Source organism: Apodemus sylvaticus, chromosome 3 (genome assembly GCF_947179515.1).
Source record: "Apodemus sylvaticus chromosome 3, mApoSyl1.1, whole genome shotgun sequence".
In the NCBI taxonomy this organism is placed as follows: Eukaryota; Metazoa; Chordata; class Mammalia; order Rodentia; family Muridae; genus Apodemus; species Apodemus sylvaticus.
Genome location: NC_067474.1, coordinates 77,869,214 through 77,897,079, shown reverse-complemented (window position 1 = coordinate 77,897,079; position 27,866 = coordinate 77,869,214). Strand labels below are relative to the sequence as shown.

At 40.2% G+C, this 27,866-nt stretch overlaps 1 protein-coding gene across 3 annotated transcripts in view; it reads left to right on the top strand.

Annotated features, from left to right (window-relative positions):
• Positions 1-27,866, top strand: part of Astn2 (astrotactin 2) — a 989,271-nt gene that overhangs the window by 126,128 nt on the left and 835,277 nt on the right. For all 3 annotated transcript variants that reach the window (XM_052176645.1, XM_052176644.1, XM_052176643.1), the window contains exon 2: positions 13,265-13,452. In XM_052176645.1, the coding sequence (XP_052032605.1) occupies positions 13,265-13,452 (188 nt within the window). The remainder of the gene's footprint in view (positions 1-13,264; positions 13,453-27,866) is intronic.

Here is a 27,866-nt window from a genome sequence, read left to right as displayed (position 1 = left end):
GATACTGTAACAGCAGGGAAATGGGAGTTCACAAGTCAGGGGGATCCCATATTTCCTGTTCAGATATGGGTAATCAACTACTAGACATTTCCCATTATATGATCCATATTCATCATGACCTTGACTTTTACTTAGAGAATATGGTATTCAAAATTCCTTTTTGTGGGCTTATTGTTGGCATCTTCCAGTGGTCTAGGGAAGGGTCCAGGAGAACAGCCATTACCCCCATGTAGTAGATGTCAAGAAAATTGTCTGGAGATATGAATGCCTTATCGAAGGCTAGAAAGCAACAAGAGGGAAATTTAACTTTTTCCATGGCTAAGCTTACAGTATAGATCTGCCTTCTATTTTATAACCTGGAGACATATGCCTGACATTTAAACCAAATAAGCACAGAATGGTCAGGGGAGCATTGCCTGTGTCTAGTCCTGCTGGAGAAAGTGGAGTTTGCTACTGTCTGTACACTCACTGCCCTGAAGCAGAGTAATTCTGAGCTTCCCATTTTGGATTTTGCATCCTCTGATATAGTGAGGGAGGAAGGAAACTTGTTTTTGAATTTCTCAAATCATTCCTTCACTGCTACTGGACATCATCTATAGCTGGTGTAAATTGGACTGAATGGTATGGAATTGCAAGTCAAAAGGGTTGTGTAATCATTGCACTGATGCCCCAGGCTCTGTGCTCCAGTACCATGTTATAAATAAGGGTAATGGAGTAGAGGCTGAATTACAATCAAGGCTGCAATGAACACGAACACACTGAACAGGCACGGAGTTTATTTAAAGAATATAGAGGTAGATTATGCTCCACAAGCAGTGTGAGTTGGAACCAATCAATACCTGCTCAGTCCTTCAAATCAGGGCCAGTGAGACTTTGATTAGGAGGAGGAGGGGCTGAAGGAAACAGGGTGGAATGTTGCTTAAGGGAAAAAAAATGTTCCTTTTCTGTTTGTTTTGTGCTACATATGCTCACGGAAAGCTGGCTCCAAGCTGGGCATTGAGGAAGTATCAAGCACCGAGTGAAATGACTTCAGTTTAAAGAGGCTCTGAGACTCAGGGAACAGAAGCAGACGAGGTGTGAAATAACTAAAGAGATGAGTGTCTTGTAGTGTGAGAAGCATAGCAGTGCGAGAGAGGATAGAGCAGGAATAGTCAACGCAGCCCTTAAGGGAGCACAGATTCAGAAAGAGGATATGCGTGATGCCTTTTTCTAGGTAGCTGTTGTTATGTGTAACTTGAGACTGTTTTTGGCTCCTATTTATGGGGGTTGAAGATTTAGATGAAGCTGGATGGGCAGCTCTTCTGACAGTCTTTGATGCCCTGGATGGAAGCCTATGGTGGCCTTTCTCACAAAACTGCTGGTTCACAGAGGGCTTTTTCTCGAGCAACGTAGAAAATATGGGCCACACTACGCTCATTCTACAACATCCTAGTTTTAGTTTTAAAATTCTCCAAGGAACAGAGAAAGTTGAGTTTCCAGGCACTCTGTTAAAGTTCCCTCCTGCATTCCGCTCTCTCTGAGAATTTAGTATTCATTCGTTGGCCAACTATATTATGTTGCCCACTTTGATCAGGGCAAGAGGAACAATCTCACCTCTTGAAAAAGAGAACCTACAACTGCACATTACATTTATGTAAGCAGGAGATAAGCAGGCTGTATAGTCAGTTTACATAGTTAATTTCTAAAGATTGAATTAGGCAGGAAAATGAAAGAGTGAGAACCTAGATATGGAGAATAGTATGGATAAAGATGTTGGACCTATGAGAATAAAGGTAAGGGCGCATTGGGTACAGGATGGAAGGAAAGAAGGGGTGAGAGGGAGGGATTGAGAGAGGGAGGCATAGAAAGTATAAGGGGTACACATGGTGGACCTTTTTCAAGTGCTTTGATCCATATTAGTGTTGTCTGGATAGAGGCAAGGTTAGGTGGAGAACTGTCAAGTGCAAGCTGGATGATACTAGAGACAGATAGAAGAACCCAGAGTTCCTGTAAGGAGCTATCTTTTGGTTCTCACTACTTCTGATGTCCAGTCTGTTTTCATCTTTCCCATTCCCTGTGCTGCAGTTTTTTCAATACATGAAATTGTGGCCAGACGTCTCCCATGCTGTTTTCTTCACCAAGCCTTTAATTTCAATTATGGATGCTCCTGTGTTCAATAACTTCTAGCTGTATCACACAGCACTAAGCTGTTGCTAGGGAAGAAGTGGAGATAACAGTGATTCATGACCCTGGTTAATCTTATGACTTAGCAAAGGTGATGAGAATTAGGCATGAACAAGGTTAGTGAATCAGTACAGAGATTAGAAGTCTGACAGCTCAGAGGAAGGATACCACCCCAAGGATTGGGTTCTCCAGCATGCTAGGGTCAGCTAAGTTTTGAAGAATGATAACATCTGTGAAGGAAAAAGGAGAGATGAGTGTAGCTGGTGAGCTATGAATAAATACTGGCAACCAGGAATTTGCTTCAGTGTGGTGATGTGGCTTCCGTATGCAATGGGTCCTGGTGAGGGTCTGACCCAAGCTCCAATTCATCATGGAAGGGTGTTCCTACTAGTCTTCCTTTCTGCAAATAGCTGGTGGTATTGACTGCCAATCATCTCATCTCATCTCATCTCATCTCATCTCATCTCATCTCATCTCATCTCAAGTACTCTGGTTACTGACTCTACAGCACTCACCCTCCTCACATGTACTAGATGGTTTCAGGCTTCCCTGACTTATCACAGTTTATTGCCTGTCAGCTCTGAATCCATGCACTGATTCTCACGTTCTCAGCCTCTTGGGTAGGAGATCAACCTATCTGTCTTTGGAGCAGGAGCATAAGGAGCATTGTGCAGCATCTTTAGGAAAGGGTTAAATGCCAAGGTTAAAAAAAATTCATTAAAGTCAGGGAGATTTCTCCCTCCACCATCTGATCTGGTTCTGTTGTAAATCATTTTTTATACTCTATGGTAAGAGTGTTACATTGTGAAGTTTTGTGACTTAAGACAAGTTCTTCCCAGCTCTTGTCCTCATTTTCTGGATTGGTAAAATTGGTGTGTAAACTCTCCATCCCTTCATTGTCTCTACTGTAATTTCATAATATTACACATAATTATTCTAGGGATAATGGAGAGACATGGAAACCTTGGGATGAGGTATAAGAGACTTAGACAGTATTCACAAAGTGTGCAGCCTTATATCTATTTTGATTCCTATTTCTTTACTTTTGATACTGTCACACATATTCAAAACAGACTGACTTTTCTTGCCTTGACAGAGGTGAGATGGAAAAAAGTGACAAGAAGACAGATGACTGACAGGGAATATCCATAGGCTAAATACTTATTCCATCACACATCCCATTCCCCAATGCTCACAATAATCATGAGAGACTGTTTTTATGATTCTCACTTATGTCATTGAGACAAGAAGTAGCCTGTAAAAGACCAACCTAGTCAATTATATGGAAAGGAACAGGACTAAATAAGGCAATGAATGAGAACCTGATACCAGTCTGACACTTCAGTAGGTCTGCAAATGTTTCTATCTATCCCTTGATTGTAGTTTCTTCTCCACTTCTCTACATCATTTTCAGGGAAGGGATAATGTAAATTTCACTGTCATGGTGGCCTTAAAAAAGAACAGAACTTTCAGAACTATCCAGCACATGGATAAAACAAAAGTACAGTAAAGCTAGGTGGCAAGGAAAGACTCCCTGAAAAAATGGAGAGAGAGAGAGAGAGAGAGAGAGAGAGAGAGAGAGAGAGAGAGAGAGAGATGATTCTGGAGAGAGTAGCTCAGAGTAATGAGAATCAGCTCCATCAGCCTTTCATCTTTTTTCAAATCTACTCTGAAACGATATGCTTTCCTCCCCTGCCAATAACTCTTAATTCTTCTCTTCCCCTCTCCTTTAAAACCAAGCATAACCATATTATTTTCTCCTATGGAGTGACTTATGAAAATAGTTTTATATAAAAGATGCAGTTCCCAAAGGATGTAGAAATGGGCAGATTGGAGACAGAGGCAAAGATGAGTGCTGACAGCTGATGGTGGTGCTGGAGTTCAGAGGTACTCCAGGGATGCTCTTTTCCAACTACTGCTGCAGGGCCTCAGCTGTGTCACACCCCTACCACCTCTTCACCTTCTGTCCCCCCAGGCGACCTCTCCAACCCAGCATGCCATTTGTATCATCCTGAAGGCATGAAGCCTGCCTGACATCTGGATCTCTTAGAATCATAAACCATCCAGACCATAAATTCTGCAGAGCCTTGTTCAAATGCCTGGCCCACAAGGACCATAGCTGGCCTGACACACATTCCTGTAGTGCACTATGTGTCTTGTTTTGTGGCAACTACCACCCTTCAAAACTTTGCATGATTTTCTTTTCATTCTTTCCTAGGTTCTGATTTTTGTGAGAACAAAGAATTCAATAAAATTATAGGGAATGATACATTTATTCAAAAGATATTTATTGTGCACCTTCTGCATGCTACGTACTGAGGATAGGAGGTCTGTGTTATGAATAAATGATTAAAAAGACAGGTAAAGAAGGAAAATGAAGTATGAGGTGGTGAGCTGATGGTGATTTTTGTTTGTTGTTTTTTGGTTTGGAACCCAGTTTGTTTGCTTGACTTTTAAATCACAACAGAGGAAAGGAAAATCACTGGAAATATGAAAAAGCCCATGAGGGTATCAATTAAATGCATCTCTTCCTTTAGTCTATTCTCTGTCTCAAGCTTTGTGCCTGACACATTTTAAACAGTTAATAATTTCTGAGAGATACACGTTTGGAAGACCAGGGTGATGATGTTGTATACTTTACAACTGAGTCCTGCAGATTTCTGAACATGTCTCTATGTTTGGCCTTATTTTTTCTCAATTCTATATTAGACATGATGTAAGTAGGGCAGACTGTGACACCTATTTTTTCAAATAAGAAAAACCATACAGACTCTATGGTTTGTCCTTATGTGAACTGGTCAGTTAATTTAGAAGGAACAGGACATTCTATGTTTCTTATCCCAAATACAATGTTTTTTCACTAGTCCAGGATGTTCAAGTCAAAACAGTGAGCTGCATCCATGATCCACCAGCCATTAGTCTATCTGTGCTGTTTGCCAAAAGGGTTTTTGTTTGTACATTTGTTAATTTTGTTTTGCTTCACCTTATTGTTTCATTTGTGTTGTATGGAGAGCTTCCAATAACTCTGTGAAGCAGGGCTTACTCTGACTGACTGAAAGAGTCCTAAATGAGACATACATTTACTGTTCTGAAAGAAGCTGTCCCGTGCAAAAGTAGCTGCCCACTTACTGTCTTGCTCGCTACAATGGCTACACCAGTAGTTGTGCTTCCTCTGCAGTAAGGATGTTTGGTGGTCTCCTTTGGCTCCTTCCCAGGGCATCTCCTCACATGTTTGCCACCCTCTTACTTCATGAATTTTGTACCTTTTCTTCTATCTGAAGGCCTTTTTGTCTGCCCCATATGTTTTCTAAAATCGTGCCTATCTTTGGGCTCCTCTATGAAGACTTTAGATCCAAGCAGAAGCTATTTCCTCTCCTCCAAGCTTCTCACTTTGATTTAGAACTATTTATAGCATACCTTTGTTCTCAATCTCTTGGACTGGGCTCCTGAGGACAACATATCTTACTGCCAGATCTTAGAAAACCTTGATTCACTACATGAATCTTTAAAATGAATATACATGTATTTGCTTCTACCACAGAAGTGATTTACAGTCAATAGAGAGAAAATGTATCTACACATGATTAAAATCACCTCTGATCCCACAATCTGAAGAGTACCCTTATTACTATTTTAGTGTCTCTTCCGAGGTCTATATACATAGGCTCATCTCCAGATAAAATCCTAAGATTGCCTGTTTTCCATATTAGTGTCCTATCTCCTACTCTGTGACAACATAATATTTTGAAAGTTAAATTATTTTCCTCTTAATTTGCATTCGCCGGAGTTCCTGCACCTGAGCAAGATGGTGTTGATGGCACCATTTTTGTCAAATTTTTCTGTGAGATTCTAGCCATTCCTGAATGTTCTGAGTTGCTTTCCTTTCCCACAGAAATAGAAGTAGTTTATTGCAACTTGTGAAGAGTTTATGGAGGCCCTACTTTGAGTTTTGCCAAAATCTCAGCTATAGACTTAAATGATTTCAGTATATTCATAATAGTGCATAGTGTGTCTGGACCATGAGGATGTGATATGTATATCAAGGATTACAAGGGCTAGTCAGCATTTTGTTATAAAATAGGCTTTGGATGAGATGACATTACTCTACATTAAGGTAAAGATACTTAAGTTTACTTAAGGTTTGTAATGATAAGCTCTGATAGGTTAAGTGTGTAAAGTGTACTTCACATATACTATTTCTGGCTCATAATTTTGTGCAATCTCATTATAGAGTGAGGAATACATGTACATATGATAATTACAACACTGCATAGTGTGAATTAACATGTATGTAAATATATATATATGTTAAATGAAATGAGTCCACCATAGGAAAACCAGCAATTTCAACTAACCTGGACCCTTGAAATTTCTCAGGCACTGAGCTGTCTACCAGGCAGCACAAACTAGCTGGTTCAAGGCCCCCAACACTCATACAACAAAAGACTGCCTGGTTTGGCCTCAGTGAAGGAAGATGTGTCCAAGCTTGGAGAGACTTGAGGCCCCAGGGAGTCAGAGGCCTGGTGAGGACAGACATCCCCTTGAAGGCGGGGGGAGGAGAAATGGGATGAGGAACTCTGGGAGAGCTGATTGGGAGGGAGAATAATGACTGGACTGTATAAAAATAAATGTAATCAAAACAAAACCAAACAAAAAAAGGGGTCCAAAGGAGTGTGTAGAGATGAAGGTATCACTGGCTCAGAAGAGATTTCTATGACAGATTCCTCAAAATAAATTTACAAGGAGCCTTAGACACTACAGAGAAGCTTTGAACAAAAGAATTTGTAACAAAACAAATACAAGTTAGATATTTCTTCCAGTTGGCTAATTTGATGAATAATTGGAAAGAAGGAAGCTGGCAGGTAGTAGGGATAAAAGCTAACACTCCATTTATGCTTTGATTTCCGTTTTCTATCCATTTCTTATCTGTTGTGGATCTCAGAATGCTGACCTGTATGATTTTCTTGACTTAAACACCCTTGGGTATCTGGCTGAAGTCCACCTGTAAGGTACAAAGAGAATGTCCATTCCATGGACAGCTTTCACTCTGGGCCATGGATTGCCAGAGTCTGGATCATTCTATAGCGGCTACAGATACTGCCTGCAGTCCTTTTATATAAGGGTGACTCTTTCAGAGTTTCAGATTGACAGCCCTTTCTCCAACCCCGTGTGACAGCTCCTTACTGCTATTAACTTTGGGCCACTTCACTCACTATTGTTGGCTTGCTTTAGTCCTGCCCAAGTCTCTATAAATAGTCTCATATGAAACAATTTTTTTAATTAATTGATTAATTAATTAATCAATTTTGCAGTCCATATTTCATTCTCCCTACCCCAGTCCACCCTTCGACTGTTCCACATCCCATACTTCCTCCCAAAACCCTTGTCTCCACGTGGATGTCCCCCACCCCACCCCACCTGACCTCTAACTCCCTGGGGCCGTATGAAACAATTTTCTATGACCTTACTGAATGTCTTTTCTCTTCTGATGAGACCCTGACTGGCACAGAAGCAGTTGCAATAACCCATGAGAGTGATGATAAAGAGTTGCATTAATTAACCATTATAGAGATTAAAAAGAGGATGTGGTGTTTTGCAATTACTTCCTAGGCTTACTCAGAAGGTTCATGATGATCAGTTGTGAAGCTGTAATAGCTAATGGCAAGGGCTGGCCGGAGTTAACATCACTACCTTCCCTAACTTTGCCTGCCTGGGCAGTGAGTTCTTATAGGCAATTGCGTATAATGTCTTCTTCCCCCTCAGTGAGGCCAAGCCATTTACAAACTCATTGGAAGCTCTCTCCAGATTTCTGCTGCAAATAATCTACTGGAGGGTCAGCCGGTGCTGTGGAAGCAGAAGGCTGGTTAGTTAGCCACATGGGAGATGTTACCAGGATGGCTGGAGATCAGAAGAGCTGCTTATTTTCATAATGACCTTCAGGAATTAAATAAAAATACAATGAGTGCCATAGATTAGGAAGAACAAGCCAATTAAAAGCATAACACGCCTTGGGGATTTTATTTCTTTTCCAGGAGGCTGAAAGGCATCAGTGGCCTCAGAGGCAGGATGGAGGGCTACCCAGAATTACTGATGAAGGCTGATCCTTTTGCTTAGCTTTGTGGGACTGTTGAGGGGATTTGAGGCTGTTGAATATTTCACAAGTTGCAGCCCATCTGGGGAGAACAGAGAAAGGTGAAAAGGCAATCCCTGTGTTTCTTTATGATTCCAATATAAAACCAAGCTCCTCTGGGTGGGAGGAGGCAGGCGCTGGAGTCAGACTGCCACCGGAAGGCATGGCGCACCAATTCTCCCACTTTAATATCTGCTGTTTCATTTTATATTCATCATGTCAGCATAATCTGCCTTTATGGGAATTGTCTTGGTTCCCGACCAAATGTGTTTAGTCCCCCTTTGCTTTAAGTTTGATTGTAATACGACTTGAAGACTTCAATGAAATGTTTATATGGAGGGACCAGGGGTAGGAAAAAGGGAAACTGCAATTGGAAAATCAATCAGCAGGGAATTTCAAGAGCTGGCTTTGGTTGTGCTACAATTTCTTTGACCTGTTTTTAATGGACACAGGGCTGGCTTGCTGAACAAGCTTGCTCTGCCAGATCTTCACTGTGTGCCAAAAAAAACCGTAGACGCTTTAACACAAGTTCCTGAAATCCCTACCTCAGATGGAGGTGCATTTGTTGCATTCTTACATGTATATCTTGCTCCATTTTCTGGGTTACCCAACTGGTTCTTGACTTCCTATCACCTTGGAGAAACGGTGTCTGTCCTCACTTATGCCCACACTACTCTCTGAGTAGTTCTCGGTCTGGTCTCTAAGCTTACAGAGTCTTTTTTTTTGATGTTGAGTTCACAACAGATATTTACTGATTCTTTCTGTTTTTGTTAATAGGTTTTTTAATTTAATAACATTTCAAATGTTATCTCCCTTCCCAGTTTCCCCTCCAAGCCCCCTATCCCCTCTTCCATCCCCCTGCCTCTGTGAGGATGCTCCTCACCTGGCCCACCCACTCCTGCCTCAGTGGCCTAGCATTCCCCATTCCTGGGTCATAAAGCCTCCAAAGGACCAAAGGGCTCTCTTGCCTGTGAAGCCAGATAAGGCAATCTTCTGCTACATATCTAGCTGGAGCCAGGGGTACCCCCTGTGTACTCTTTGGTTGGTGGTTTAGTCCCTGATTCTTTCTTTAATTATCTGATGAGACTAGTTAGCCTACATTCTAATTTTTAATAAGCATACTATTTTCTTATGGATATGCATCCATATCTGTATGTATATACACATATGTTAATATATTTATGTATCCTCCAGAGATCCAGTGTGTATTTACTGAACATTTATTATATGCCAAGCACTTTTTAAAAGTGTTTGAGAAATGGCAGGATGTAAGGCATGAAGAGGTCCCTGCTCTGGTGGATAGGTAGAGAAAAAAACACATTTGAATAAATATGTATGATAAATTTCTAATAGTGGCAAGTGCTGTCGGGAGTTTTGGGGAAGGCAACATGATAGAGCTAGGATATGCTTAGAGAGGAGCCCTTGAAGTTGAGTGCTCTGGAACAGCTTCACAGAGGAGATATTATTTGGACTGGGGTGATACTACTGAGGAAAAAAAAACAATTTTTAAGCTCTGGGAGGAAAGCTCTAGTAGGATTGGACAGAAAATACTTATTCTCTGATGCAGGAGTGAGATGGCACATTTAATGGATAGATTAAGGCTTGTCTGGCTATAACTCATTAGGAAGGGGATATAGAAGGGAAGGGATAAGTCAGATCATGTAGAATCACAGAGAATGTTTGAGTGTGTGTATGCCATGACAAGGGGCTGGGAAACAGCAGAATGCATAGAAGTTTTGTTGCTAACAGACTCGGAGCTCCCTGCAGGCAATTCATTTATCTCCATATTCTAAGCTGTTAAGTAGCCTGGAACTGTGTAGGACCATGATAAATTATATTGAATGAATGAATGGATGAATAAGTGAGTGAGCAAATGAATACCAAGGCTGTTTGCTTCCACTAAAGTAATTTTCATTTTGCAGTCTCCTGCTTCCACTCCTATTGCCCCAACAACAGTCTCTTTGTAATAGTGTAAGTCCTGAGCTATCTTCTGTGATTCAATATTTACCATGTTTCCCACACTGTTATTATCATTTAACGTTTACTGTCTGCTGACTGTGCACTCATCGCTGTAGCAAACAAAGAGCTCAATCTAGTTTTGTTCATGGGCTAATTTAGTCAAGGGAAAGGAGATGCTGCAAGTGCAAATGGCACTGTCAGAATTGCGTAGACTGGAAAGCCACAGAGTCCAGCAGAGAGCAGATGCACCAGTAATCTTCAATGTCTGGAACCCTCTGTGGCCTAGTGGGAACAGGAGTGGGAAAAGTCTCATGCAGGATGGCATTTATTCCAGGAGAAAAAAATCTCAGATTCGCATCAGTATCCCTGGGCTTATTCCGCCTGTTTAACCAGGCTGTACCAGCTGGGACATTCCTACTTTGTTGACATTTTATAGACTTAGGCTTTTCAGTTCTGGGTTTTCTACTTCAAGGGCCAAACATCAGTCCACACTTTCCTGCATCTCTAGTTCTGAGCTTTGATGCACCTGTCTAAATGGATGAGATGATAAACAAACAGTTTCTTACAATACTTCCATCTTACTGTGGCACATCTGCTGACATAGAAGAAACATTTAGTGTCCTAAGCCACGATAGAGTGAAGTGGATTGGTGGGAAAACAGAACACCCCAGGCCTAAAGGAGACAAACTGCTGAGAAAGACCCAGTCATTGTCTTCTACCTAAATACAATAATAAGCCCACTCAGTTTGTTGTTTATGGTTGTAAGAGCTAATGAACTTTGATTAATTACCTCCATCTCTGCTTCATCTCTGGTTGATCATTCAAGCAACCCAAGATTGTGTGCACATAGAATAATAATTTATCATTTTCTGGCCTCTTTGTCTTTTATTTGGGAAAAGGAAGGCCCTGGAGGGCTATAGAATACAATGTTCAGTACTGTGAGATGACTTCTGCTGTAGCTCATGGTTAAGAATAAACAAGAAGCCAAGAAGGAAGGAGGTAGCCAATTTAAGATGAATTTGTAGGAAGTGAGAAAATTAGAGCATAATACCTCTGTCTAGGTGGCTGGATAGAGGACTGGAGGAGGCTGAAATGATGGCTGTCTTTTGAAGGATTCCCCAGTAGACTGGAACACTGAAGAAAACACACTGAAGACTGAAATAGACCCTATCCATATCAATAATTATTATGATGATTATAAATCAATAACTAATTTAAAATTCATAACTAAGTTTCCTCTTAGCACTTACTAAGTGCCAGAAACACATCCCCTAAGGACTTTTGATTTCTAATGTCAACAAATTAAAGTCTTTAGGAAATTGGATCATATGAGGAAAATTCAATAGAATTTGGTTGAGCTAATATTATCTACTTACCTACTCAAGGTAACTCTTCACTGTCACCACATGAAATGAGGGCTACAGCTGTGACATGAGAAGAGCTGATTGGATACATAAAAGCTTGAATGTTGGCCTCTCACACCAGTGCTCCTCTGTGTGGAAACATACATGGGTATAGTAGGGATGATGTCTCAAGGTCACCTTTGTGACCAAAGTGGACAAAATTTCTAGCCTTAGATACTACTAAGACAACATCTTCTTATGTACACTACTGTGACTATCTAGCTCCCAAAGTAATTCTGATTTGAGTGCAGACCTGGTAATTCTCCCAGAAGTCCATCTCCAGACTCCTTTATTCATAAGATGCACTCATAGGCTTTGTCCTTTTGAGATATTTCCAAGGATGCCTTGCTTATGTAAAAGGCACTAAGATTATAGTTTATAATCCCCACACAAATACTTTTGAAGCCTCTTCCATCACCCCTGTTAACTAATAGGAAATTATGGCGGTGATATAATATTTAATAGAACTACTATTCATTCATATGTTATTTCTAAAATTATTTATGAACAAATAAAAGCATACAGAGTTAAGATAAATTACTAGAAAGGCCTAATTATTTCCTTCCAGTTATGTGAGATTAATAGATCTCTGTTGTTGTGAAATGGCTCTGTGTGTGTGTGTGTGTGTGTGTGTGTGTGTGTATGTGTGTGTGTGTGTGTCAGAGAAAGAGACAGACAGACAGACAGAGGAATGTATACTTAATCAGGTATGTATGTGGAAGTGCTTGTACATATTTGGATGTGTAAGTGGATACAGGAAGTCAGTGCTGGGTATCATCCTCACATAACTTCCATCTTACATTTTGGGGAGAAAGTTTCTTTCTGAATCTGGAACTCACTGATATGACTTTATTAACTTACTAGTAAGCTCCAGGGATCTCACTTTCTCCACTTCCAAGATCTGGAGCATGCACTACCCCTGAAATTTTTAAGAATGCTGGGGGAATCTTAACTCATGTTCTCATGCATGCTTAACTGACTGAGCCATCACTCCGTTTCTCCTTTAATTATTTTTAATCAGTGGAGATATCTGTGACAAAACTTTCTTGATTTGGAATTCATAATATATACTACCCAAAAGGAAGTTGTGATTGAGAAAGTTTTATAACATCAGATTTGTCCGGCCCCTTTCCCAAATTAGAGTTAACTCTGGAACCTCAGATAAACCATGTGCTCTTGGGTCTTTCCAGCTCTTACCCAAGGACTATCTCAGCCGTGTCTGTAAAATTCATAAATGATCTTAAGAATGCTTTTCCCTTTATTTCTGCTAGTTGTGCAACTTCAGAAAACTGTACTACTTTTATTCTTTTTGCTTAGTTTCATTCCACTGTTGGAGAAGAACCACCTTTTGATTCATGTGGTCTTAGAAAAATTGCACTGGATACTGGAAGATCAAGTGGTGCCTCTGGTCCATTACATGGGAAATATCTTGACCATGGTTTACCATCTATAAATGGAAGGGCTGACTCCTGGATCATAGGTGGTATAAGGAAAAACGTCTTGACAGAATAATAGGCTTCCGAGTCCGTGCCTGTGTGCAGCAGCTTTGCTCCTGGAGCACAACAGCCTGGCAGATCTCTTACCCAGAACCTTTGCTCTTATCTTACAGAGATGTCTGGCACAGCCGCGGACATTTCTTTGGTTCATTGGAGACAGCAGTGGCTGGAGAATGGCACACTGTACTTCCACGTTTCCATGAGCAGCTCGGGGCAGCTGGCCCAGGCCACTGCCCCCACACTCCAGGAGCCCTCAGAGATCGTTGAGGAACAGATGCATATCCTCCACATTTCTGTGATGGTGAGTAGCTGGACATGGGAAGAGGGTGGAGGACAGAAAGAAATATGGAGTAGTCTGCAGATGGAAGGATAGAACTTTCTTGTAAGAGGACAGAGCGATACTCAGAAGGTCAACTGGATTCTGTGGTGTCACATGGACTGCCACAATCACAGCCATCATCTGTCAGCTGGGACAAACTAACTGCACATCAGGGGAGAAAATAAAGGTTATTCAACTCTGGCCTTTGGAGTGACGAGTCTGGGAATAGCTGTTTAACATCTGTCCCATGCCTGTCTTACTTGGCTTTTAGGGTAGGGTCCAGTGCTCTGAAATACAACTGGTCTCTATATACATTACTGAGCAACCAAAGTTGGAGTATCACCACAATAGGAAGCACTTTCCCAAGCAGGCTGGAAAGGAGACGAACGTATCCAGCCATTCAGGGTGAAGTCTCTATTCTTCCTGAATTCTAGTTGTTGAGTACTCTGAGGGGAGAAAAACAAACAAGCAAACAAACAAACAAAATAAAAGCTTACCACAAGTGCCATGTTGAGCAAGCAATAGAACTGTTCTTGAGTATTCAGGCCAGCACTGAGTCCCACAGACACTCTTAGCTCCCAATTGGAGACTTTATTGGATATCTCTCATTTGTCCAGAACTGTGCTGTACACATTTACGAAAATTGCTTCATTGTAGCAAACCAAGAATGCATGAAGTGTAGCACATCACCTGCATGTTAGAGATAAAATTAGGAGCATAGAGAAGCAAAGGCACTTCTAGGCCTGTTGAATGACATAACTCTTTGAATCTGTCGCCCTCCTCTGAAGATTCAAATCGATTGGGCAGTTAATTGTTTATTTTTATTAATTGTTAATAAAAACAATTTTTATAATTGTTAATTGTTTATTTTAAAGGGTTAGAATTCCTGGGGGGAGAAAGAGACAGAGAGAGAGAGAGAGAGAGAGAGAGAGAGAGAGAGAGAGAGAGAGAGAGAGAGAGAGAGAGAATGTATGTATGGGACGAGAAGGTAGCACTTGCTGTCCTCTGCCACCCACTATCTCTCTCCACTTTTTTAGGCACAGTGTCTTGCTGAACCTGGGGCTCAGTGATTTGCTAGACTAGCTGGTAACCTCTTGAATTCTTCTATAATAGGTCCCCAGTTCTGGGACTACAGGTGCATGTTACCATACCTGGCTTTTTAATGTGCATTCTTGGGAAATAAACTCAAATTTTTGTGTTTGTGAAGCACAACTGTACCATTTCTTCAGCCCAATTTGTGTTATTGCATTAGAAATAGAAAGCTAGGAAAAGACACATGCAATATATAGAATGCATATCAGGTGGGCTTGGGGTGGCATCTGATACTCACGTCCCTTATCCCCCAATATTGTACTCTTCAAAGCCAATCTTGACTTATTTCCTCTGTTTCCCCTTTAGAATGGACTAGTAAGTAAATGAAAATAGGAAATGATATACCTAACATATAAAGAGAAAAGCAGAACTCAGAAGATAAGTGATCTCTTATTCCTTCGGTTCTTTCTTCCATCAAGACTCACTATTTAGTGAGCTTCTAAGTGAAACAGAACTTTCCTTTATTTTCTCCTCAACCAACACTGCAATAGATGTTCTGATTAGGGCTGGGTGAGGTTGTGGAATTTTTCTCTTTTTAGAAAAACATACGCATACCCCAGCCAGATAGCAATGTTAATTTTGGACCTAACAAGTGCTCTGCACGTGGAAGAACAAATCAAGGCCTTTGTGTTATTCATGGAATGTGTGTGGTAGACTTTTTTATATACATATATATATTTAGCAAATGATGCAGCCACATGCCAATCCAAGTGGGTGCCTGCATGCTAATTTGGGGGTGCAAATTTGTAAATACCACTTCAATGTGCTTGCTCAGTTCCCCTGGGCTTTGAAGTACCATCTGATGTTGAGAGGGATGGAGAGTGTAACTGCTCTTCTGTCTTTAATGATTGAGCATGAGCCTCGGCTTCGATTAATATTCATTAAGTGCATTCCATCTTATGCCATAACGTTTACTTGCATACATTTTTTCTGTAACCTAGTAACCTATATCAGATTATCTTAATTATAAATGAGTCCTAAATGTACTGTTTCTGACTCCAGGCCTAGTGTCTATTCCAGTAAATCAGTCTTCCCAGGATCTAATCCTTTACCTTTTCTCTTTGCTCAGAAAATTCAGTTTGAAAATAATAACTCAGTGTGAACCAGATATCACTGAAATTTCCTGCAGGAAGTACCTGCAGAAGACAGAAAGGAGAATCTGACATACTCTATGTATCACACACACACACACACACACACACACACACACACACACTATGGTCCACTAGTAGGGCTCTAGAAAGATTCTTTACTGTCTTCTTACCCACCACAAGGACACTCATATCTTAGATACACTGGACCCTCAAAGGTGGCTTCTCAAAAATAGTTCCAGTCTCTAGGAATATAGGACTCTGGGGCCCTACAGCCCGTATGTGACATTTTCATTCCCCACTATCTTGCCCAGTTTATATTGTATGAAATATTTAACTTCTCTGTCCTTTTTTCATTGTGTATGGGGTATAGGTTGAACTAATATGTGCAACTATGCTATGCCCTTGAATCTTAAAGATGTAGATCAGAGCTACATAAGGACATTCACTTTTATTCCAGGGAGGCTGTTCCATTGAAAAGGAAGAGGTATTCGAACTTATTATACTCCTTTTTCCTGAATTGGAAAACAGAGTTCCGCATTAGGCTCATCATTGCCTGTAATCTCCTGAGCAGTCGGGGCTTTAAATGCCATGGTCTCTTTCCTTGTTCTCATGGCTACGCAAGCTCAGCAAGAACACAAAGAGAAACTTTTGCTTTTGTGACCACTGAGAATAGCTTCCAAGATGACTGGAGACTCTTCTCATCCCAAAGATAAAAAGTCTGAGACTTGGAAAATTTACTTGCTCATGGCTCTTTGGCATGGAGACAGTTCTGGAAACAAGCTTCCCGAATTCCAGGCTCATGCCACATGGTTACGTCATGAGCCGTACCTTTTTATCTTTGGTAGATGTCTGAGAAGTTTTGGAAGAGGACCAAAGTCACGCAGTGAAATCTCAAAGAAGGGTGTGAGGAGGCAAGCACCTAAAACTCTGTCTCCTTCCCTCCGCACTGAGGACAGTCCTTTGTTCTTGGCACCTGTAACCTTCTATAATCCATGGCTATGTAGATGGAGGCAAATGTTCCTTAGGTTCCTTCCATCCTGAATTTAGCAGCTCCCTATTTCCTTATTTGATAATCAGTATCCTAAAGGATGATACAACAAAGACCCTTATTGGTGAACCTGGACCAGACCGTGGGTTGTTATTTCCTTCTCCAACCTGAGCTCCTGTCAGCCTCAGCCAGGCAGGAAGCCTAATGCCCAGAAGAGAACAAATAGGTGTAATTCAGCAGAGCTGGCTCTTATTCCCCCACCCAACCTTTCTTTTTCTTCTTCCTTTTACCTTGACTGAGTCCTTTAACATCGTTCAGACTTAGTTTTCTTATCTATAAAACCATACTGATTATATCAGTCTCAAAGAGTGAAGAGAATATATAAATAGTGATGAACATTAGTATGCATGATGCACAGCGAGCCCGAAGAGACAGTGCCTATTAATATTACCACTATAGCAGTGTTTGAAGCAGTAGGAAGATAGTGGACTTGTCTTATTTGTGCTCCTCTATTGTTGTGTGATGTAGAGGTGATTGTAATAACACCTGACATTTTTTTTTGAGTATTTACTATATGCTGGGCTGTTGTGCAAATTCCTTTTAACACATCACACATAATCTTTACCAGATCGCAAAGTGGGTGCTATATTAAAAAAATAAAACAAAACAAAACACAATAAAAATAAACAAACAAAAACTTTAAAAGGACAAAAAAAAATCCCTTAAAGTTTAATAAGATCGTTATCTGTGAGACTTTGTGCAGGCAAAGGTGAAAAGGTGAAAATAAATACTTTATAACACCTCATTTCTGTTTCTCACTATATACTGTCTTCCATGTGTCTTCTGTGGTGTTGGCTTAAATTATATGGTACCACAAATGACTTCTTACAATCACTCCCTATTACTTTGTAATTTGTGGGCAGATTATAGGGGTTAGGAGGCAATTCCAAATTTGAATGCTGTCTTTGTCATTACCTTTACATCTTTGGTCAGATCACCTGCATCACTCATAAAATTGGGTGGTATTCCCCATGGCTTAGGAGTTTTTCTCAATGTCAATTAAGGTTCCACTCACAAGTGCCCTGTACAGGGAAGGGTAATCATCACACTCATGAGAACTTTCTGCTGCCAGGCAGTCTAAAGGCAACATTTGTATCATTCTGTTTAATGCAGAAAAGCCTCTAAAAGAAGATGCTGTTGTTTACCCTCATTTGCAGATGAGGAACCTGGTAGTCTGTGAGATTTTGAAGCCTATTCATGCACATCACCAATAAATACTGAAGCTGAGATTCCGACTCCAATCTGTCCAAATTGAGAGTCTGTGTTTTTGGGCACGATTCTACATGGCGTAGCGCCTGACAATCAGTAAGTGCTCAAAAAGGAAAAGCTGTTATTAAAATGTTAGCAGTGGTAAGGGTCTATCGTGCCTGTTATTTATGGGGTATTCACTTCTGGGGCTCAAAACACTTGATAGAACTTGGAGCCTTGTCAGTTTGGGAGAGAGGTGCTGTTCACGCCAGCAGTTTATCAATAGGGGGAAAGGAAGCCAGAAGAAGCCAGTTTGCCTTCAGGTATGGAGTCAGAGCAGGCTCTTGGCTTGAATCCTGTAGGTACCTTCTGCATTGTTCATCAGTATCAACTCTCAGGGTCAGTCATTCTTCCAGCTCTGTTTGACATCTGAGTATGTAAATGAATAACAAGAGAGTTGTTTTTTAAATGACTTGTCTTTTAGATTATAATATAAGCCCATCATTTCTCCTCTCTCTTTCTACTCCTGATAAATCCTCCCATAAACTCCTCCTCACACTCTTTCAAATTCATGGCCTCTCTTTTCATTAATTGTTGCTTCATGAATATATGCATCTACAAATACACTTCTAAATATAACCTGCTTGATGTGTATAAAGTTATTTGCCCATTCTCAGGGATAGCCACTTGGTAACCATTTGGTGTGCTCTACCCTGGCAAAGATCTATTTCTCCTGCTCCTAGCATTCCTTAGTTGCCTGGAGTTCTTTGTGGAAGGTAGCTTATTTAGAATGGAAGAGTTCACTTGCTCCAGGTGGCCTTAAGGTTAGATGCAAAATCACCTAGCAAACGTGATCACAATTTCTTTGCCTGCTCCAGGTGGCCTTAAGATTAGATGTAAAATTACCCAGCAAATGTGATCAGAATTTCTTGTTGTTCTTTACATTAAGGTAGGTTTTGTTTATTTGTTTTTACATTGTGCTGCTGCTACTGTTATTATGTTGATATATAGCAAAAATAGTTTCAAGTTTTCTTTCACAGAGTTGGATGTTATAACTCCACTCCATACTTCTCTTAAACAATGATATCATTTCATTTTGATATACCATGTCTTATCTTAAAGATTTCTGCCGAAGTTATTAAAGAAATGGATTAAGGTCAATATCTTTTATCTTGGAGTTTTCTTTAAATCTTTGGCCTTTTTTGTGAAAAGAAATGTATGGTTTGATGTTGAACAAAAGATTTTTGAAGACTCTTTTCTCTTCAAAAGAGCCCCAATAGGAAATGCTACACGTGTTCTGTTGTACCCCCATGAGTGAACACTGGGAGAGACCAGAATTCCTATCTATGGCAGCATAGACTATCTCTCAATATACTGAAACGTTCAAGCAGTGGATTGGCTCAGTTAGCCTGCAGTACCAACCATGTTTTCATGGGTGTATCAGCCAAGGTTAGAAAGCCAACCATTAGGATTCTGAAAGGGAGAATAGATAGCATGACTATTGTATTTCCTTCAAATTCGGATGATCTATGATTCCCTAATGTCATCATATATAAGAAATGCTTTGAGGATTATAACATGCCTCATAAATCGAAGAAATTATTATTACCTTTTTAATCAGTAGCTTTATTTGAAGGATCTGTGTTATATTGGAATAATACATATTAAATCTTTCTGTGAAATATTGCTTTAGAGCTTTGTTCCAACAAGTACATTCACTCATTCACAACATACCATTAATTCCTCCAGTCACTGATTTTATCAGTCATGAAATGATAGATAGGTGTATCTATGCAAAATAACAATGAAAATCTTTTCTGTTAGAAGAGACAAATAAATAGAGAAGCTTTTAAAAAGTATGCCGTGTGTGTGTGTGTGTGTGTGTGTGCGCGCGTGTGTGTGTGTCTGCATGTGTTTCTGTGTGTGTATATACTTAGTTTGTGGGGGTGCCCATATACATTTTTGTACCTGCATGTGGAGCCCAGAGGACAACCTTGTTTGTCATCATCAAGAAATCCACAGACAGAGATTTTGCTGTTTAACATCCTGGCTTATAATTTAGATTGCTAGATAGCAGCTATAGAGAGATACATAGCCATCTCACCATTCCTAGTTATTTATTTGGTCATTTACACAACTGAAATAAAATTGAAATCATAGTATCAAGTGGTGATAATATACATGGAAGGATTCATAATATTCCCAAAGCAATAGAACTATAAGCACTTATTGGAACACTTAAGCCGGAAGCACTTTATAGTTCACAATACCCAACACTTGCAGATCATGCAGTTATTTGTTCTACAGATATCTTCCCTCTAGTCTCAAGGCCTGGCCATTTTATTTCTCACACATGTTTAGTGTGGGCAGCTCTAGGGGCTGTGACTCAGTTCTACATTCCCTGTCATTCTGGGACGTTGGCTGAAGCAGAGTCCCAGTCAGAGAGATTTGGTTTACGTGGCAGAGAGAATCAGCAAGACAGCTGGTAGATATCTAGGAAAATACAGAAATGTAGCCGATGCTCAGATGCTGCTTCTTTCACATTCTGTGGGCCAAAATACATTCCATGGCCAACTGCAGAGCCAATGGTGCAGGAAGCAGCTCTCTATAGGGGATATGTGCAGAAATCATGACAAACAGCAACAGACTGTAGCCATCTTTACTGGTCAGAAAGTGGGTGTTCTTCCTCTAAATGAAGAACTACAGGTGGTCAGTGCCTGCTGAGAGAGGAAAAAATCAGGCTCCTCCTGCAACAATCTCCATATAGTTTATACATCTGACTGACCAGCCCTGTGTATCTCCTATATAGTTTGTCCAATCCCCACTACCAAGCCCTGTACATATGCACATATTAGCAAAAGTGAAAGGGCTCAGTGGTTGCCTCTGTGTGTGTGTATGTGTGTGTATATATAACAACAATCAACAAGAACTGATGGAGGGTGCATGAAAGGAGTTGGATGAGAGGCATGGGTAAACTAATATAGATGCAGTGTTCATGTATGAATTTCTCAACAAAAGATAATCAAGCAAAAACAAAAAATTAATCCTTCAAAGAAATAAAGGAAAGACAAAAAAATAAGGAGTGCTCAGTCAGACGAATCCTTTTCGGGAAACAGAGGAAAAAGCATCCTGGATACAGAGGGATTTGTCTTGAGAAAGCACCCTTAGTTCCTTTAAGACTCTGGCCAAGGAATACATGAAGACATTTTGGTATGATAGAGGTAGAAAGCGGCAGCGAAAATTCCAGACAGAAAAAGTAGACAACTGTTGGTATTTATTGAGAAACTACTCTATACCAGCTGAGTGAAAACTACCAGAAGCAGAAAGTGACAGAAGAAGCAAACTGAGAGAAATTGGAGCCAAGAACAATAAGAGGGAAGCAGGGAAAGGAGGGAGCTTAACATGAACAGGGTTTAAACAGACAAACACAGGCAGGAGAGAGGCACAGAGAGCAAGAAGCAAGAGGGTTAAGATGGACAGTGCAGGGCAGGACTGAGTGTAGGCTCAGATGTCGGGAGGAGACCGGAAGCGTTCTACACAGCCTGATAGGCTGGGGGTCAGAGAAGAAAACACTGGGTAAGATCGGTTTGGATGTAGTGCAGTGGCTGCAAGAGAGGGTGACAGGCAGTTCATTCCAAGGAGTTGAGGTGGGGACATTGCAAGGGGCACTGTAGTCTTTTTTTTTTTTTAATTTAGAAAAGTTTTTTTTATTTTTATTTTTATTTTTTTTATTCGATATATTTTTTATTTACATTTCAAATGATTTCCCCTTTTCTAGCCCCCCCCCACTCCCCGAAAGTCCCGTTAGCCCCCTTCTCTCCCCCTGACCTCCCACCCACCCCTTCCCACTTCCCTGTTCTGGTTTTGCCGAATACTGCTTCACTGAGTCTTCCCAGAACAAGGGGCCACTCTTCCTTTCTTCTTGTACCTCATTTGATGTGTAGATTATGTTTTGGGTATTCCAGGTTTCTAGGTTAATATCCACTTATTAGTGAGTGCATACCATGATTCACCTTTTGAATCTGGGTTACCTCACTTAGTATGATGTTCTCTAGCTCCATCCATTTGCCTAAGAATTTCATGAATTCATTGTTTCTAATGGCTGAATAGTACTCCATTGTGTAGATATACCACATTTTTTGCATCCACTCTTCTGTTGAGGGATACCTGGGTTCTTTCCAGCATCTGGCAATTATAAATAGGGCTGCTATGAACATAATAGAGCATGTATCCTTATTACATGGTGGGGAATCCTCTGGGTATATGCCCAGGAGTGGTATAGCAGGATCTTCTGGAAGTGAGGGGGCACTGTAGTCTTGCTAACACTCCTAACAAACTAGAATGAAATCCCATTCTACTCTACCATCTCCTATAATTTATTCTCCTTCAAGAACCCTGAGCTGTTATGCAGTGTTTCTATAACATCATAGACAGAGCATCCTCCATCCCCTGCTGTGAGTGTGTGTGTGTGTATGTGTATGTGTGTGTGTACACTAATGTGTAGATGTTCACACTGTTTATTCTTTTACCCATGTGATTTGAGTCAGTCTATGTTAAATGTGAGTGCTGATCTCAGGTTGGTGGTACCTTTGAAGAGTCTACTTTTCCTTCCTCCCTTGTCTCCTCTCCTCAACTGGCAGTTTGATATAAAGGAAAGTGATGCAGCCTTGGAGACAGACAGCTGTGTATTCAATTCATGCCTTCCCTTATTGTTGTTTGCTATTAGATGTGGTTCTAAATCTCTCTGATGCTCACTATCTCCTCTGTTGTAAATTAGACTATGGAGACCATATTCTTTCTCATGGCTGAGAGCATAAGTAATAAACTGTTCTTAAAGCATCTTAGAAAGGAGCTCAGTGAATCCTTTTTCTTTAGTCTCTAAATTTTCTTTTCTTTAAATATCTTCTGAATTAAGTTGGGCTGGAGTTATTAAGAACATGGACCTAAGGTTTCTATTAGAAGTAATCAACTATATAAGTAAATGGGGCAGATGGGATAGCTCTTCTTTACAGTAGAGCTTCAAATTAATAAATGTGGAAGGAAATAGGGCTATAGAATTCCACTATTAAGCATTTGCCTCTGTAATAATTATTGCTGACAAGATCCACCATGTGTGTTAAACAAATGTGATAACTTTGCAGAAAACAAGGTATTTACAATCTCAAACTGACTTTGCCCTGGACATTTATGAATCAGCAGGAGAAAACAGCGATGTTTCCATGGTGAAGTGTGACTAATACCAATTCTATTTGTTTCTTTAGGTTACCATAATACATTGTACAAACTTAGGCACTAAAGCAATGTAAATGTGTCCTAAAATACTTTAGAGGCCAGGAATCTAAAACCATGATGGATACCAAGCAGTACTTCTTCTTCCAGGGGCTCAAAAGGGTACTCTAGCCTTGCTTCCAGTTTACCATGGCTCCAGATATTCCTAAGTTTGGAACTGCTTAAATCCAATTTGTTTCTCTATCTTCCTTGTCTCTTCCCTGTGGTTTGTCTCAATTCTGTACTTCATGTAAGCATAGTTTTCACTGGGTTGAGGGCATAAGTTGATCGTCTCTTTTTGCTAGGTCTTTATCTGAATCTCCATTGGTTTTGTCTGTTTGCATGCTTGTTTGCTTGTTTTCTTAAATAAGGCAGCACCTGTAATTTCTACAAATGGGAGTAGACAGTATCTTCCTGGGCTCCTCCATTTAACCTACATGTTACCTTTTTAAGTATTCAAGCTTATTCTAATCAGTAACAAGGTATGACAATGGCATAAGCCACCTGGCTTGAGGAATTAACAAGAGCATCCTAGTTCAAACTGTATCCATTCTAATTGCAAGAAGACATCAGACAAGGCCTATGAGGGATATAATCTCCAAATATATAACTAGCAAACATCCAAACTGTCCAGAACAAAAAGGATGGGAAGGATTGAACAATCATTACATATTGGAATTGTTGAAGGAGCCAGAATAACTAAATGCTGTATAGAATTCTGAATTATAGTCTGGAGTCCCTCCCTACACACAAAACATTTTGGTAGGAAGTTTGGTTAATCCTTGTATTTCATGTAGCAGTACTGTATGCTCATTTCCTAGATTGCTTTAATATGTGAGATTTATTATACTGCCAAAGCATGGTGCATTTTATATATGGACAATCTCTATTTACCATAATATTTTTAAGTCATCTAATCTATGCTTTGTATCTCAGAGTGACTGTGAACCATAAAAAGCAATGCTTCTAGTGCTAGAGAAATGACCAAGTAGATAAAGCATTTGCTGTGTCAATGTGATGACCTGAACTCTGATCCCTGGAACCCATGTAAAAACTGTCTGTGGGGCATACACATCTGTAATGTCAGTTCTCCTGTGACACAGGAGGTAGAAATGGGAGAAGTGCAGAGCTATAGATGCCACCAGGCCCTCTAGTCCAGCATATGCAACTGAAAACAGGAGACTTTCTCAGACAAAATGATAAGTGAGGACTGACACCTGAGGTTGTCCTCTGACCTTGACATACATGTTGTAGCATGTTTGTCCCCACAATCTCTCTGTCTCTGTCTCTGTCTCTGTCTCTCTCTCTGTCTCTCTCTCTCTCTCTCCCTCTCTCTCTCTCTCTCTCTCTCTCTCTCTCTCTCTCTCTCTCTCTCACACACACACACACACACACACACACACACACACACACACACACCACAGCAATGCTTCCAGGTATTCAAGAGTGGCTCGAGTGTTAAGGGACAGGTATGAGTGACACTAGGTTTCCAATCTGGTTGCTTTGCCCTGTGTGTGTGCACATGTGGTGTACATGGTGCCTACTGTGCATCTCTCTATATATATTCCCTCCTCTACTGTAAACTATTATTAGCCGAAAGTCTGATCCTTTGTGTGGAGGGAGCTTTACCTGGTGAAGCTTCTACACTACTATATTTCACTTCACTGGTATAATCATCCTGTCTGCAGATTCAGTGATAGTTAAACAATTACCCAATTCAAACTTCTTCTGCGGATGTTCCCCAGCTCAAGGGCGTCTTTAATAGCAAAATAATACTTGTTTTTTCTTCCTTCCCTCTCTGCTTTTTCCTAATCTCTCCCCAATGAGACATAACATTAATTACAGCAGTTAAGTGAAATTCTGTCTCTATTACTGTTTCCCACCTTCCTCATCTTGCCTTCTGCCTCCCCAATTTCCCTCCTGAATGAAGGAGGGGGAAGAGCCCCGGCAGATGTTAGTCATGTTTACCTTTTATCTGCCTACCTCCTTCGTGCTGAATTTCAAGTCATATTGAATCAGTGTTTGTGAGTGTGTGTGTGTGTGCGCGCGCGCGCTGCTCATGTGATTCATATTCTCACTGTCATTTTGTGTTAATTGTGTTGTTTCCTCTTGTGTGGAAGAAAATCTTATCTGTTTTGGATTAAAATTCAATGAAGGTCATAGCGACTGGAAAACTTACCAGACTGCTGCAATTAATGTTCATTTAGCTTTGATAAATTGGACCGTTCTTTTCAATAGGACTGGAGTGGATTGCTGGAGCAATAATTCTTCCATTAACTCAATGATTCTGCCTGGAAGGAAGGACCTTGCCCTCCTTTTGTTTGTCATCTGTCATTTGAAGGATCTGGGCATATGTCAGAGATGATTTATCCTGATTGCAGTGTCTGGTTGTATCAAAAACACTTAAAACCACTAATTATTTTACCCCCTGTAAATTGCTTGATTAAACAAATGTGAGGTTAGAGTTGTGGCAGAGAACTTGGGGTTGGGGGCTGGGTTTCTACCTGTCGTTTTGACACTCTGGGAAGTATTACAAGTTCTTTCCACAGGCTGTTAAAAAATGAGTCTATCAAAGGAATATGTGCATTACATATAGTATTTTGCTTAATTCTTAAATCAATTTTTCATGATAATTTCTCAATATCAGTTGGGAGAAAAATTGAAGCCCAGAAATGGTAAATGTTTCATCCAATATTAGCAACATGGTATTTATTTTAAGCCATATATTCTGAAACTAAATTGACTTGTGTGGTCCATCCTTGTCTGGTTTTAGTCATTGAACATCAGTATTTTTAAAATGGTGTAATATTGTTAACTTTTACTGCTTATTGTTAGTGTGTCACTGGGTGTGTAGGGTATTCTTCCTACATTAGAAACATATAAGATGGAGTTGTTTCAAGTATTCACTCATTTTAAAGGTTTGGTTTTTTTGAGACCTCTTACTCTTTCCCATGCTGACTATTCCAAACTATAACACTTTCTACTAACACTGTACCTGAGTTCCTTTTTTGTTGACATAATATATGTCAAACTTGTACCATTTAAGCCAGAAACAATGATACACAGGGCATTGTGGTACTGAGGCAGGGTTATCATGATCTATGTAGTTCAAGCCCAGACTGGACTATAAATAGAGAACTTCTCTATCTCAGGTAAAAGATGCCTGGCAGGATATGCCTGTAATCCCAGCCACTGGGAAGTCTAGTGTAAGATGGTCACAAGTTCAGGGCTTTCTCAGGCCTGATGAATAAGTTAGCAAAATTCTGTCTCATAAGCAAACCAAAGGAAAAATAAAAATGACAGGAACTTAATGACTGAAGCTTATTAGTAAAGTGATTGCTTAGCATGTATGAGGCTTTAAGTCCAATATCTACCATCTAATAAAACTCCAACACCAAACAATATATATATATATATATATATATATATATATATATATATCTTACTCTATACCAATCATATCTAATATAAGTACCTTTTATAAAAGGACTAAGGTAAGTGTACACTCAACAACACAAAGAACTACTTGGTTTGTTTCAAAGGACATTTCTTGGACTCTTTCAGGTTTGCCTGACTGAATATGCATTTAAAATTCTAGGGAATGTGAAGAGGTAAAGAACTAGTAACCTCTAGCTCCAGCTCCCACCCCTCCATTTCCTTTTATATTCCCAGAGAGTGGTCAGTGATAAAGGCACTTGCTACCAAGGCTGATGACTAACTTGCCTTAGCAATCCACACAGTTAATGGACAGAACTGACTCCTAAATGTGGTCTTCCAGAAACCTCAGGCATGTTATGGCATACACATGAACACACACACACACACACACACACACACACACACACACACAGGTCCCCAGACTTTCTCCATCGCTGCTTCATCAATTTCTGTGTATTTACACTCAGGGTGCTGCCTGAAAGAAGTATCTGAAGCCTGCCCTGATTTCGCATTCCATAAGAAGGATGGAATTACTTAGGTGGCTGTGGTGGTTTGAATTCACATGGCCACATTGGGTTCATATTCTTAAATATATGGTTCCTAGTTGGTGAAGAGTTTAGGAAAGATTAGGCGGTATGGCTTTGTTAGAGATGTGCCACTGGCAGTGGGGGCTTTGAGGTTTCAATATCCTACCCTAGGACCAAACTCTCTTGCTACATGCCACTTTCAGAGAAGATGTGTGCTCTTAGCTACTACTCTAGTGCCATGCCTGCCTCCTGGCTGTCATTCTTGTCATCATGATGAACGTGGACTAACCCTCTGAAAGTTGTTAAGCAAGCCTGTAATTAAATGCTTTTTGAAATAAGCTGTATTGGTAACAGTTGGAGTAATTATATCTCATATACTTTTGCCTGTTCTTGAGACTCTTTTCCTCCTATTTGGTTGCCTGATCCCGCCTTGGTATGAGGGTTTTCAACCTGTCTTATTGTATTTTGTTTAGTCCTGTCTGTCTCTCATCTCTTTGAGGCTGGCTATTTTCTGCTGAGAAAATGGAGGAGGGATGGATCTGAGGAAGAGGAGATGTGTATGGAGGAAGCTAGGAAGAACACAAAGAGGGGAAATTTTGGTTGGAATATATTGTCTAAGATAAAAATCTATTTTCAATATGAAAAATTGAATATGTAAGCAAAATGAGCATTTATGAAAATTAAAACATATAAAAATATCAAACATATCATAAAAATAACAGGCTGTCTTGGTTATAATGT